General features: G+C 28.1%; 2 protein-coding genes across 5 annotated transcripts; both read right to left on the bottom strand.

Annotated features, from left to right (window-relative positions):
- Positions 1–2,840: 2,840 nt before the first annotated feature.
- On the bottom strand, positions 2,841–4,788 carry LOC106761583 (bZIP transcription factor 27-like). Its single transcript, XM_014645143.2, has 3 exons — positions 4,340–4,788; positions 4,185–4,262; positions 2,841–3,210 (listed from the first exon to the last, which is right to left on the bottom strand). The coding sequence occupies exons 1-3, from the start codon at positions 4,640–4,642 to the stop codon at positions 3,136–3,138; spliced, it is 456 nt and encodes a 151-aa protein (XP_014500629.1). The 5' UTR covers positions 4,643–4,788; the 3' UTR covers positions 2,841–3,135.
- A 2,861-nt stretch (positions 4,789–7,649) lies between these two features.
- Positions 7,650–13,480, bottom strand: LOC106761574 (bZIP transcription factor 27). 4 transcript variants are annotated; one of them, XM_022781035.1, is made up of 3 exons: positions 12,927–13,478; positions 12,736–12,813; positions 7,650–7,899 (listed from the first exon to the last, which is right to left on the bottom strand). In XM_022781035.1, the coding sequence occupies exons 1-3, from the start codon at positions 13,353–13,355 to the stop codon at positions 7,882–7,884; spliced, it is 525 nt and encodes a 174-aa protein (XP_022636756.1). In that variant the 5' UTR covers positions 13,356–13,478; the 3' UTR covers positions 7,650–7,881. The 4 variants fall into 4 exon arrangements, with proteins under 4 accessions (XP_022636756.1, XP_022636755.1, XP_022636754.1 ...); XM_022781034.1 differs by lacking the exon at positions 7,650–7,899 and adding an exon at positions 9,450–9,897 and having other exon boundaries at positions 12,927–13,480; XM_022781033.1 differs by lacking the exon at positions 7,650–7,899 and adding an exon at positions 10,825–11,102 and having other exon boundaries at positions 12,927–13,479.
- Positions 13,481–15,632: the final 2,152 nt, after the last annotated feature.

Consider the following 15,632-nt stretch of genomic DNA (forward strand, 5'->3'; position numbering starts at 1 on the left):
ATGCAATTAAGAACTGAAACGTGAATGAAAACTCTCCGAAAATATAATTCATAGACACCACCACCACCAGAACTACTTCTACAAACTTCAAAACACTCCAACACACCATTGTCTAAATTTACTGTCCGAAGGGTGATATTGGTATTTTCAAAAGTATGGGGTGCAGGAAGAATTTGCCTCTTTGGGTCAAGCCCAACAACTTTTTTTCTTTACAATGTTTTGTTTTGGTGTTTGTGTCTGAAGATCATAAATAAAAATCCATTTAAACCCGAATAAACGCACTCCACGGATTCAGACAATTCGATGATTTTTTTGTCATGCTCCATTTTTTCAAACTTTGTGGATTATTTTCATTTATACAAAATTTAATTAAAATCCGAATATTCATGTATATTAACATGACAACTTGTTATAAAACATTTATTTCAATAAATGACAATTAATCTCGATATCAACTAACTGATTGCTAAATATTTAAATTTAATTTAGATTGGATAAAATGAGTTAACTAGAATGTGATATTATGCCTAACTTCGATTTTTTATATCAAGTTACTTAACCACAGTTTTGATTTTTCTCTTTTAAATGAAAATATATGACTTGTGGCAACTTGGTTAGTTTTTAATAAATTTTGTTTGAGATATTTAAGTTATGGCAACACAGTTTTGAAATATTTTGTTTTAGTTATTTTAAGTAAAAGAGATTTATTTTACAATGTTTTGAAAGTAGAATTTCTTTGTAAGATGTTGAAAATAGTGTTGTATGGTAACATGGATGTTGAGTTTTGTTTTTAATGCTGACAAAGGGACTGGTTCTGATTCAATATTTGAATCACTCTCTTCCCCATGATGCTATTTCAGTTTACTACAGCTATGACTTTCTAAAACTTTCATTGTCTTCTGTAAATATTAAATCAAATGTAAAATAATTACACGTCTTATCATGTCACATCACCCAAACCTAATAATTCAAACAAACAGTAAGATATATCAAATTTACAACCTCATTTGCCCCACCTCATTATTCGATCTAAATCCAAAATAAATAAAAGTAAAGTTGGATTCATTTACCTGCATTATATTTCGGAGAGAACAATCAATCTAAAAAAATTGATACTTTTAACTTTAATATGGGTAAAATTAATGAGTGACTTATCTCTCATGAAATAAGATAAAGTTTGATTATTGTTAAACCATTTTATTTTACACCTTTACATTTTCAATTTTTAAAAGTAGTTTTAAAGACAATAAATTTTGAAATTTGTTAAAGGATATTTTTATTAGATTTCAAAATCTATAAAAAAAACATCATTCATTAGATTTTAAAATCAGTTAAAGTTTTGAAAAATTCTTCATTAAATTTTGAAATATGTTAAAAGGAAAAAAATTTCAATAGATTTTGAAAAATGACTTTTCTTTTAACGAATTTTGAAATACAGTAAATAATTTCTTTTACTGAAATTTAAAATTTATTGAATAATTTTTCAAAAGCTTTAACAGATTTTAAATTTTTTATTATTAAATTTTGAAATTTATTAAAAGATTTTAAAATCTGTTAAAATATAAAAAAGAGATATAAAGTTTTTTGAATTATAAAAAATAATTTTATAATTTTAAAATGATTTAGAAGTATAAGATAAAATGATGGGTTAAATATGTTTTTAGTCCCTATATTTTGGGATGATTTTGGTTTTAGTCCCTCTTTCAAACTATGGTATAATTTAGTCCTTCAATTTTAGAAAACTCTAGTTAACTGAGAAACGCTTTGAAACAATAAATAAAATTTAAAAAATTTGGTAAAAAGGATTAAAACCAGAGTTTTTTAAAGTTGAAAGACTAAATTATACTATAGTTTGAAAGAGGGACTAAAAGCAAAATCGCTCCAAAGTATAGGGACTAAAAACATATTTAACCTAAAATGATTGAAGATAAAGGTGAAACAACCCAGTGTCATCCATTATTTCGTTTGCGTAATTTTGTTTTTGAACTTCGTTATTTTAGCTTTTCGATATTTACAATATTTTATTTACTGAAATATGTAACATGATAAAAGAAACAATGATTAGAAAATGTTGTGCCGACACTAATTACGTAGTTTTTTGTCGTGTTGACAAAGTTGTCGATCTGACGTTCAGGCTAATCACTTGGTTAAACGAGTTTAAGATCATCTATTGATAGTTTAAATCAGTTTTATTTTGTCGTTTGATTATAAAGTATTTATTAGTATAACTTTAATGTTGTTACTTTTAAAATCAACAATTTAATCGTATTTATATTGTTCATGCATAACTTTTTATTTTAAAGAATTAAAAATAAATAAAATCATTCAAAAAATAAAACAAATTTATTGTTAGGAAAACTAAAAATATATTAATTTTTTTAGATAATTAACTTTTAATAAAAAATTATGTTCCAAAGATTATTTTCCAATTTATATCTATGATGGGAAAGATAATTTTGTTTTCTTCGCTGACAGGCTGAACCTTAACCCTGACATTGGAGCTAATAGTCACGTGTTCTAATTATTTGAGGTCGAAGTCTCACATGCATGATCATGTCCTTGGAGATTTATTTCAGCAAAATCCTAGGAAACAAGATTTTGTTTCCTCTCCCAAATCTAAGAACATGTGAAGACACCCTCTTCCATATAAAAACACCAACGTGATTAGATCAGTTTTTTGTTTTTTATAATATAGTAATAAATAAAATTAAAAACAAATAAAATCATTTGGCTTTCCATTTAGTTTATTTCTAACAAAACATGTTTTTCAATTACTTTTATCACTTATTCTTTCTTTACCAGTGTGGAATCACCGAGATAGGTGTAATTTCTCCATGATAAAATGCAGAAGGCCAATAGTTGAGGATTTGATTGTCCTTTTACAAAAGAAAAAGAAAAAGAAGTAGGAAACATTAAACAGCATTGGTGGGCCAGTTTCATTGGTAGGTTTTCAGAAACATAATTATAACCTAAAATAACAGAAAAGTGTGGTAAGGAGGTAAATAAAAGAAAGTGTGGGGATGGTTCAGAAATATTTTCTTCATGGGGGGAGTACGGAGAAAGGGTCCAATAAAGGAGACGTCGTTGTCGGGAGCATGTTTGGACCACTTTGCAAGCAAATTGCAGCGATGCTTCTCAAAATGGAGAAGTTGAGGTTCTGTAGAGACTGTGCTTTTTCGGTGCACCACCACATTTCAATCGAATTTTCATCTGTACCAAAACAAACCAAAACGTCAAAAAACTCCAAAATTTTCAACTCAGCAATTAAAAGCCGCAGAAACTGGTCCAAATCTCTTCCCTGTGATATTTGTCTGTGCCGTGCAGATGAAAACGGAAAGCATAGCACAGAGGAGGATGGATAAGATATTTAGACAATATTTTTTTGACAATATTTAAACATCATTGTATGTCATTGTGTGATTGATTCATAGTGATATCATTGTATCATTTGGACTCACACAATGACACGTATGATGATGTTCAAATGTTGTCAAAAAATATTGTCTATATATCATTACACGAGGAGAAAATGATGAAAATTAAAAGTTTCAAAAAAAAAATAAGAGTACACAGAAAAAAAAAACATCAAAATTTCCGAAAGTTCGTTATTATAAAAATTCAATTATCTTAATTTAAGTATCATTAACTAGTAATGCTTTTAACGCAATATATTAAATTATACATAATATTAATGATTTTATATAATATTAAAAAGTTAACTTTACTAATAAATGTCGTTATTTATAAAATCCAAAAATTACAGGTCAAAGTAAATACAACTATCACAATATTAATTTTAACATCGATAATTAAAAACTAACCAAACATAGTTAATATAACTATCAAAGTATATCATGTATTTTCTTTTAAATACAAATTTCTAATTAACGGACTGATTACGATCAATACGACAATGGTTCAGTACAACCCGCAGTTGACCGAATAGGTAAACGACAGGATTTTAACAGGTTGTCGTTGTACTCTTGCAGTAAAAGTTTGCAATTACAGTATGCGTGCCATGTTTTTTAAAAGGGAAAAAAGGTACAATCTTACCCGAGGTGGGTAGAATTAGGTTAAAAAAATTATAACAGGTTTTAAAGATTAAAACTTGCAAAAGGATGAGTCAATAAATTAAGTTTTCGGAAAAGAATTTATTGAGAGAGAAAGAGATTGAAACAGCTGACCTCTTCTATCTGGCTTCTGAGTGTGGAATTTTCTTGTATTAAAAGGGCAAGTTTAGTTTCCAACTGGTTTTGATAAGCCTGTGAGGAAAGAGCGTTAATGGTGTTATAACGGAGTAAAGAAGAAAAGAAAAGAAAAGGAGAGAATAGATGAATTCCTGTTGTTTGGCTCTTGATCGAGCAGCACAGTCTCGGCTCTTGATGAGGCGCTTAAACCGTTCATCGGAGTGTGCAGAGTGAGAAGTGCATGCTTTGGATTTCAAGATCTGTTCAGTTTCGGAAAGCGATGATGAATGAAGGGGCAAAAACTGGTGAAGGGTGATGATGCGAGTAGAAGAATAAGAAGAAGAAGAAGGAGGAAGAAGAATTTGTGGAAGAGATGAAGTTGGAGTTGGAGGTGGCGATGGTGAATTTGAGACATGCTTCCTTCTGCAACAGTTACACGCTGACGCCGACGCCATTATCGATTCACTACGAGTATTAAGGACTTTTTGTAATACTTAAATAGAGACATTGATGCTGGAAATATATTTATATTATCGAGTGATTAAAAGGAAAAATGTTTTTTTTTTGTTTTTTTTAAATAATTATTTTACTTTTTTTCAAAAATAACTGAATTATATAAATAATGCATCGTTAGTATTTCATTTTAAGTGAAGTTTAATGTTTTTGATACTTGAATCTTTTTAAGATATTGTTTATAGTTTTAAAATATTATACGATTCTTATAATATGAAAATATAGGTAAAACTGTATTTTTGTAATTGGTGAACGATTTAAATTAAAATCAACCTTTTAGCTATCCTCCCGACCATTATCCAAAACTTTGCACCTCCAACAACCCCATAATTTCGACATCATTTATTCATTCTTTATATCATTTTCTTTATTTTTAAGAATACCCCCAACACAGACTAAAGAAATTGTTTAATTTTAAACAAATTGCTTTAAAAAAGAGAGTTGAAAAGAAAAGAAAAGAAAAATTAATAATTTTTAAATTAAGGTTTATATAATAAAATAAATTTTCGGTACACGTATTTTATTTTTAACATGATTAATTACAATTTTTATAAATAATGTAACCTTAAATATTTTTTCCTTTTTACATTTTTTTAATGTTTCTCCCTGCACCTCACCGGTTTCTCTCTGCACCTCCAAAATTACATTTTAATCACTCAAACTAGTATTAATCAATGCACCCCTGTTTATTATTGCGGCATTTCGTGTTGCGGCACGGTCAAACCGCATTTCAGGTTGCGTTTAACCCCATTTAAACAAAATCAAATTTATACATACGGATACAAATTATTATTTACTTAATAAATAATTTAATGAAATTTCTAAATTCATTAAAAAAATATGTTTCGATTATATACTTAACAAATAATATAAATTATTACTTAAAATACAAAAATACATATTTATCAACATTTATTTAACTACTACTACAGATTGGATATGTTAATAAATTAATTAATAGTTAATCAAAATTCAAAAATAATATATCATATAAATTACATTAATAATATTTAATATATAAAATAATATCTAATTCCAAAAAATAAAAACCTACCTAAAATTTAATAACAATCAAATTCATAGAAAAGTAAGCAAAAAAAAAACCGCAGTCTGATGTGCGTTTCCAGTAACCGCAGTCTGAGCTGCGTTTTGTACATACCGCATTTCGATATGCGGCCAACAAAAAACGGGAACCGCAGATCAAGCTGCGGCAGCAAATTTTCCGGCCAACACAGAACTCTAACTGCAGATCAAACTGCGGCAACAAAGTTTTCCTAAACCGCCTTTCGATTTGTGGTGGCTAGTAACCACAGATCCAGCTGCGGTAACCGCAACGCAGGTGAGACAGTACACCCCCCCGAAACCCAAACGACGGCANACCTTAACCGCAGAAACAGTTGCAGTTCCGTTTCCGACACCCTTCCCTTTTCGCACCACGATCCCGCAACAAATCACACCATTACAATAACCACACCCACAAATCCCATTTCAACAGTTATATATATATATATATATATATATATATATATATATATATATATATATATATATATATATATATATATATCTGCACGCCACAAAAAACGCAAGGAAGTGCTACCACCAATCAACGTTAACAGCACTCCACAGCAACACCACAACAGTCACACTGCACTTTGAAAATATTTTCTTACCACCGGAGGAGAGTAGAGGAGAAGACGGAAGAAATCAAAAATTGTATGTAGGGTTGTAGAAGTGTGAGTTGCGGCTGAGGTTTCTATTTTTTTTTTTAAAAAAAAGAAAATATGAAAAGGCTTTTAAAGAGTAGGAAGTATGGGTATAGTAAGATTTAAAAATGTTTGGTGAAATGCAGAAAGAGATGAGTGAGGTGTAGGAAGAAACACTCCATTTTTTTTTTCAAATACATCCCATCAACTAAATATTACACCACCCAAACATACAGTTAGCAATTAATATGATGTGATGTGATGTGATGGAGATATCTTAGTTGGACAACCAAAGATATTTGACATGAAATTTTGTTTGACAAATCTAACCTTTTTATATTTATTTGATATTTTTTTATTTTCTATTTTCTTCACTTTTAAAAAAATATAAAATTTTATACATTTATAACAATTTTAAATAAATATAAAAATATTATGATACTATTGTTTTATACCTCTATTTGACATATTACCATAAAAGAAAGTACTCTGATAGATAAAAATGCAGGGAACGTTAGATACAACATTTAAAAAGAAAGACCTAACCACGATATTAGCTTTGCGCCTAATAAATGACATGTTTTATTTACGTTGGTATCGGTGTAAAGTAGGACAAGCACCAAAATCCCATAACAAAACCGATAAAAATTATTTGGTTTACGCCTTTGCTAAATCACTTGTTCGATAGGAGAAATAGAAATAAAATGGAGAAAATATTAGATATCACATTATTATTTTTAAGAACAGAGTTAAAAAATAAAGCTTTTTATCTAATCGTATATATATGTTCTACTCCAAAGTTTAGATGAGGCCGAAATTAAAGTATTCAGTGTTGATTAAGTTTCTGTTTTTTTTTTCTCATTATAAATAAAATATGAAAGTTTGTGTGTAAGTGACTCTAAAAATAATATGAACTATTTTTAGAATATCAATATATGTTGAAAATGACTTTTCCTTTCACAGTATTATAGGACGTTAAAAAATATTCTTAAAAAAATAAAAGATATTGAAATTAAACTTTCTATTCTACCTCTTCGCTTTACTTTTTTCTAGTATTTTCTCATCATTGAAATTTGTTTAAACTCGTGGTTAAGATAATCATTACAAAAGACAACAAAAATAAATTAATTTTATAAAAGAATCAAAGAATGCAATTATAACTGAACATACGATACATTTTAATTTAAAATCAAACAAAAAACTTAAGTATACATATTTATTCTAGACTTGACAAATTTGATACAAATATTTTCTCTCTCTTCCCCAAAATTATGGTACAAGATTAGCTTATCAACCATCTATGGACAAAGAATACAAAACCTTGAACTAAGACCTTCTTCTATTCCTTAATCATTGAATCTCCTACTCAACATGAGATTGAACAATTATTGAAGTGTTAGAATAACTCTCATTATTGAGCTTCCTATATCAACACCTACACTACAAAGCACCACCATTGAATCTCTCGAGGAGAGTCAGAGAATTACGTTCATCTACCATACATATAGTCAAAACCAAATCCTTGTAACCATCATATTCATCAACCATACACATACACATAAACATGTTCACAGATCATAAATATTCATTTATTCAATCAATTAAGTATAACAAATTTATAAACTAACTTGTCCAAATAAAGAATTCAAAACAAGAAAAACATATAAGAACTTAGAAAATATAAAACGCCTTAGAAAATATAAAGCGCCCAACAAATTTTAAATCTAATATTTTTTTATAGATGATCGATTATCACATCGATTATTCCAAAGAAAATTCATACAAAGACAACATCTAATTGAGATAATCGATTATTAAGTAAGATAATCGCATATCCCTGTCAGTTTTGACATTTAACATAAATTTTATGGTTTGGTTGTACTTGTGACTCATCCAACAGAATAAATAGGCTCCTCAAACACTATAATTGATGCTAAAACATACTCAAGGTTAAAATGGAGTACCGCTTTGCTCATTAGACTAAAAATTAGGTGCAGTAAACCAACTCAACCACTCAAAAGTTCATAAACTCAATTCCACACTTTTTAACACATAACTCGACAACTTAGGAGTCTAAACAAGTCAGAATTGACCCAACAACAGACTCCAAACCTTTTACTTTAACACAAATCCTCCACTTTAGAATTTCACTAGACAAAATCTCCAAAAATGAATCAAAAACCATACAAACTCAACCCAACAACTATCAACAAGTTCTATATCAGATTTTACTTAACTCAAAACATAAACAAGTTTCAAATAACCATAAACACAATTTTTCCATTTGAACATTACTTCAATTTTTCACTAATCAAAACTTTCCTTTTAAATAAAAAACCAACCCATAACTCAGTCTAATCTTTACTTCCCAATATTACATCAATTTTATACCATTTATACTTCATAACATCAACATTCACGAGTTCATTTTAGTCCCAATCAAAATCATCAATGTTATCATGCAACAAATAACCAAGCATACTCATCAAAGCACAATTAACACTAAAACAATAATTTTAATTATTACCAAATCAACATAACATTTTTCCTCACAATATAGCAAACATAAACTTATGCATCATAACGTAAAATTAAGGACAACCTTATTCGATAAAAAATAAAATGACTTTAAAGAAACTCAAATAACTCTCACATATTAAAGGAGTCTAACTATACTTATAAACAACAAAATCATGATTAGAATATTTCATTAATATCATTTATTGACAAAAAATTAAAAAGAGAGGTTGAATGACAAAAAAAAAATCTCCTTTACATATTTCTTAAATTGAAAACTAAAAAAGTGAACAAAAGTTTACTTATTTTATATAGAAGTCTCGTGAGTTGAAAGTAAACAAATCTATAACCTAATCGTCGAACCAATATTTTATAAATTAAAATTCTTAAAAAAAACTCAAATAATGAATATTAAAACATATTTAATGTTTTAAATAGTAAAACATATTTATAAAATTTTATTTATCTTATTAAATTATTTTAATATTAAAATACTCAATTTCATTTCATTATTTTAATAAGATAGAGATAATATTAATTTAAAAGTATCGTCTGGCCGACCATAGGCTACAGTAGTAAAAGAAACACACTTTTATGATGTCAAGCGGAAAACTTTTCAAATTTCACATTTTCTCCTTCAATCTCGAGTTTTCACCTTTTCCAGTTTTCACCCTTTTGCCCCTTTCTTGCAGAGCGTTTCCTGGTTGTTGCAGCGAGTGAGCACGAAGAGTTTCAGCCTTCAACTCTGCGCCCTTTCTGTGAACAGCACCAGAGTTTCAGATTTCGAAGAAGAGCGCAGCTCCAATCGCTCCTTTGTCTGCGAACAGCGAAGCTGTTCCCTTCTCTGCGACGAAAAGGTGATCGAGAGGCGCGATTAGGAGGCGTGGCAATGCCGACTGCCGCCGTACCGTTCAACACGTCCAGCCATGCCGCCAACACGGTTCCCTCTTCCTCTTCACGTGCGCCATCATAATCTTACCCCCAAATTGGAATTTGGAGCAATAATCACTACGACTTTTTTTTATAAAGGTTTACTTGAATAATAGGAGATTATACTATTTTAAAATATTTATGTTTGTGTAAGTTTTTTAAAGTTGAATTTAACTCAAAATTTATATATATATAAATTATCGTATTTTTTATTATACTTCAATCTTGATTTGATAACGTGAGATGTTGTAAAAGGATCAAGTTCAATTATCTAATTATCGATAATTTTACGTGGGTGTTGGAGATGGGGTAAAACAAGCTTTTGGTATTATATTAAAACAAGCTTGTTTCAATTGTCCAATGATGTGGCCATTAATCTAAAAGTTATTTCTAGAATGGGAGATTTACTTATTTTCTAATATGTTGCAGATAAGTTGTCTACTTACAAACTCATGTTAGATGACTACGCTCTGGATAATGATTACGAATATGATGAAGTTGTTTTAATTAAGTCTAAATATGAGTTGTTAACTCAGAAGACTGTTACAAAATTCTTTCACAAAAAGTGTTGGTTATAATTCTAGCGTGTGATAATATTTGGAATTTTTGCATCTACTTTTGGAAGCTTTTTGCAATACGCTTTTAGTGGATGTTAATTTACAAAATATAGGAATCCCATTAATGTTTAAACTAATCGGAAATTAACTATTATCTTCTTTTATTGTTCGATTACTTTATAACTTTGAGATTAGTTTCAAGATATTTTTAATTGTATTATAGATTGCATTTCTATGTGTGTTTTTTTCTTGGAGATGTTTCGTAATACTAGAAGTACTTAAATACAAGATATTCGTCTAAAGCACGATAATCCTCTCATCTGAAATGCAAGGCTTGATTTTAAATCTCCAAAGTTATATGAATATTTTACGTTGGAAGTGAGGGAGGTATCCAGACGAAGAAATACCGAAACAGAAGGACAAGCCGTGTCAGGATATTCGAGAGATAGAGACTAATCATGGTTTTAGCAACAGCAACGAGGTTACAGGACAAGAATGAGTACTGATAATGTGGAAAAAAAAAAAAAACCTGAAGACAAAAATAGGCAAAAATACTAACTTAATTGAAGCCATATTTACAACCTCAAAACATGAAGACTGAGCACACAGGTTTTTTCTCAGAATGGAGACGACGTGGTTCTACAGGGAGCACTGGTTCTCTGAGGGCTATTCTCTGAGGAAGATAAAGAGAACTGCAACTGAAGCAAAACATAATTTCAGAATGCATTAACTCTCTTACTCTGTTGTTAATTAATTTCCGTACACACCCAACATCAACTACAAATAAGTTGGATTAATATCCAACCAACTCAAACTCAACCCTCTTTATTTCTACTTTCACCTTTCGTTTCACATTAACTTTAACCAAAAATATCTCACTCATTTTAAATTCAAATTGATACTATTTAAACTTAATAAATATATTTATAGACTCAAATAAAATCCTTATAGTTTAGATTAAAAAAAAGTCTCAAGTTTTTTAGTATCAATTGTTTTAGATCTCAAAAAAAGTTTCAATTTTTTTTTAATATTAATTACTTTAGACTTCAAAAAAATGTCTCAAAAAATTAAAAAAAAAAAAAAAATTATAATAAAAGAATCCATGTTTTAAATTTATTTTAGATCTCTCAAACTTTTCAACGGCTTATGTTAGATTTTGAGTTTGACAAGTCACGACATGAAATTAAACATATATTATTTTTTAGTGTATTTTGTTAAAAAAAATTACAAAACAAAGAAATTTATTAGTTATTTTACATGTATGTTTATACCGGGATTACATATAAGACTCCGTTACACCTGGAAAGCCGAAGAAAATATGAAAAAGGAGCCCCTAAAAAGTTAAAAAATAAAAGGTAAACCGCTCACATAATATTAAAGAATTTTTTTAAAAAAACAAATATATTATTAAAATTATAATAAAATATTTACAATATAAAAATATTAATATAACTAATTATATTATGAATATTTTATTATGTTTGCATAGATAATATAGTAGATAAGTATTCATATTAAAAAATTTATTATTATAAAATAAATAATGAAAATAATAAATTGAACTAAATTATTTCATAAAATTTTAATTATATTAAAATGTAATATTTCATGTCAATTAAATCATTTCACAATTTTTCACTCTTTTGTTTTTACTTTCTTTTAATAGGAATAATTGAACTTCTTATTCCATAAACGTGAACACAGCCTAGAATAGAAGTTAAATTAAGGTTTAAACATTTTTTTGTCTTTAAGTTAAGTTCTGATGTTCAGTTTAGTTTTTATTTTTAAAAATGTCAATTTTTAGTCTCTATAATATAAAAAATGTATCAGTCTCCATAACATCATTTATTGAACAATAAATCACAAGTTTTTATTAAGTGATTTGTTGTTCATAACACCTTCCGTAAACAAATCACAAAATATTAAATACTTAAATATGAAAACTTGTGATTTATTATTAATTAAGTGCTGTCATGAGGATTGATTTGATATATTTTTCATATCATATTAACTAAAGATTGAGATTTTTAAAAACGGAAACTAAATTGAATATCAAAACTTAACTTAAGAGAAAAAAAAGATTTAAACCTTAAATTAAAAAGGGCCTTTCAATGTGAATTCATTATCTGCGGGATGGTTTAGGTGTTGGTTACTGAGCTAGGGATTCCAATTATTAATTTTATTTTAGTTTAAAAATTTTGTATGGAGAAAAAGTTACCCAGAGATATGACTTTATTCTTTTCCTTAAAAGGCTGCTTATAGAATAGGGAATATTTGAAAGCAGACATTACTGAAAGGGCTAAGATCCAATGTTTAATATCTAACCTCTTTCAATTCTTTTCTCAGTCTCGAATTCTCTTCCGTCAACCGAGCAATTTCATCTTCCAAACCTTTTCTATGAGCCTGCTCGAAACAAACAGAGAAAATAACAGATTTGAATTTCGAGCATTAACAAAGATTCATTAAAAAAGATTCAAACACACACACACGCACGCATAACGAAGGAGAGTGAGTACCTGTTTTCTTGCTCTGGAGCGAACCGCGGATTCTCGATTCTTCATGATGCGATTATGGTGTTGATCTCTGTGGCGTGCGGTGTGGTTGGAATGGAAGGAAGCGTTGGAGAGAGAGAGAAGAGAGTGGTGGTTGTGAGAGGGAGAGAGAGAGAGGAGAGAAGAATGAGAAGAAGAGTGGTTGAAGTCAACGGGAGAGTTGGAGAGGGAGGAGAGTTTGAGGTCGTTCCAGACATGTTCAACGGAAGGAGGAGGAGGAGGAGGAAGGAGGGTTTGAGAGAGTGAGGAAGGAGAAGGAGAAGGAGAAGAAGAAGAAGGAGAAGAGAGAGAGTGAGAAAGATGGGGCCAATAGTCACATGGAGATGATGATGCCATCGCTTTCTCTCTCACAGAAAATAAAATGTGTGGAGGTTTGGATGGCGGTGAGGCCATGCTTCTTCCCAACCCTTTGTTCCTCTTTTTTACCGAGTTTGGCAATCAGAAGGCTATTGCCACATTTGGGGTCGACAAGGGGACCCACACCAGTAAACCCACAAACCCTTTTTTTTTCTTCTTTTCCCACAATTTTTCCCTTTTCCCTTCGAAATTCAAGATATCTCATACCAAGATATTTTAACTAGTATTTCATCCATATTCTTACATACAGGAGATTCTCTTTTTTTGTGTTATTTTTTTTTTCATTAATGTGTTTATTTAAATTTATTTGATTTTTTTAAATTTAATAAATAAAAACTATTTATTAAATAAATAATAATCATCTATAAAATAAATAATTTTTTTTACAATTAAATTGTAAAAATTATTTATATTTATTTTTGTAATTATAATTTTCATTTTTTATTAGGAAAAAAATATGAAAACATATACATCTGTTTTCACTCATATTAAGAAAAATTAGTTTCTTGTAATAAAGCAGATAATTTTTTTTATCTATTTCGCTACAAGATAGACTAATAGGTCGTTTTTTTTATTTTAAAATTTGTTATATACATACATACATACATATATATATATATATATATATATATATATATATATATTAAAAATATGTCCGATCGTATAAATTTTTTAAAATTTTCAATTATTTCATGTCTTGGAGTGAATAACAAAATAATTATTATTTTGGTGTCTTGGATTCTTTCTTATATAATAAATAATTAAAATATAAGTTGTAAGTATTAATTATTTAGCTAAAATATTATTACATAACATATAAAACTTAATTTTTTTATTTTTATATAAAAAAGACTAACAAGAAAAACATTATAGATAAAGATAAAAAATTCAATTCGATACATCAAATTTTAACAGGTAGGACGATATGTGAGTCAATACCCGCTTTGTCACTCTTATAAATCGTATCTCATTTATTAATATACCATTTACACTTTAACCTAAAAATACTTATTATTATAAAATATCTTTTGAAATTAAATCAATTTTAAATATAAAAGAATTATTATTTTTATTTCTATAGGATCTTAAATTTATTATCAACATGCTTCAATATATGGGTCTTAACAAATAAGGAGTATAACTTATAATGGAAATACCTTCTACTTCTTTCCACTTTAAAAATACATATTAAGGATCAATAATAAATATTTAAGATATCCCACAAAATTGACTTAAAGTGAAGTGAAATTTCACTTGTATATTATAATTTTATTTTTAATTGATGTGGGACTTTCAACATTAAAAAAACAATTTGTCCACTAATTTTATTAATTATTAACTTATAAAAAAAATATAGTTAAGTTTGATGCGTTTAAAAAAATCTGAAGAAGTCCTTTTAAGACAAAAATTATACGTTAGTACAATTTTCCTTTTTATAAAAATAGGATTATTGAAACTTTCTTTAGACTAATTTTGTTATATCAACTTGATTCTTTTGCACATTCAGGAAGGAATGGGATGGGTGAGATAAGGTGGTTTGAACAAGTTGCAAGGATTATAAAATTTATTAATCTCTTAATACATCCAATATTTTATTCAAACCCTAATTGTTCAGTAGTCATAGAACACAAGAGACGTTGTTTTTATAATAAACAATTTCTTAATTATATCCTTTAATTAAATTCCATTGCCAGTACCTTAAATCCTTAAAAAAAATTATCTATAATAGTGCTTTAAGGTTTTCAAAAGTTAGCTTTTTTTTTTTTATTTCGATGTATATTTATGTATTTTTAAAGTTTTTTTTGTCATCAAACTAGTAAAATTCTCAAAAACTCTAAAATAAAGTATTCAAGTGGTAAAAGAGTTTTAAAAACTATTTTGATTAGAATTTTCAGAAGCTTAAAAGGCGGATAAAAGAATTTAGCTCACTCATTCAGTAACTTAATTTTTGAAGAAATACGATGTAATGACACTTCACATATAACTTTGAATAATTAAATTGATTCCTTAGATTTTATTTAAATGCCTTGTCTTTTACTATGATAACCAATAATGATAATCTTACTCTCTCTATCTTCATAACCAAGATATTTCATTTTCTTGACTGTTTGTCTGGAAAGATTTGAAAATATTAAACGAAGAACAAAACTAGAAATATGCTCTATGTTTCATTATTTATTTATTTAATTTAATTTTATCTTCTATTATTAATAAAATACACAATCAAATCCCTGATTTTTTAAGAACATGATTTTAATTCACTTAGCTACGGTTAACAAATAAATATGAATTTCAAAATATTTTATCTTTATT

Source organism: Vigna radiata, chromosome 5, assembly GCF_000741045.1.
Source record: "Vigna radiata var. radiata cultivar VC1973A chromosome 5, Vradiata_ver6, whole genome shotgun sequence".
NCBI classification, from domain to species: Eukaryota; Viridiplantae; Streptophyta; class Magnoliopsida; order Fabales; family Fabaceae; genus Vigna; species Vigna radiata.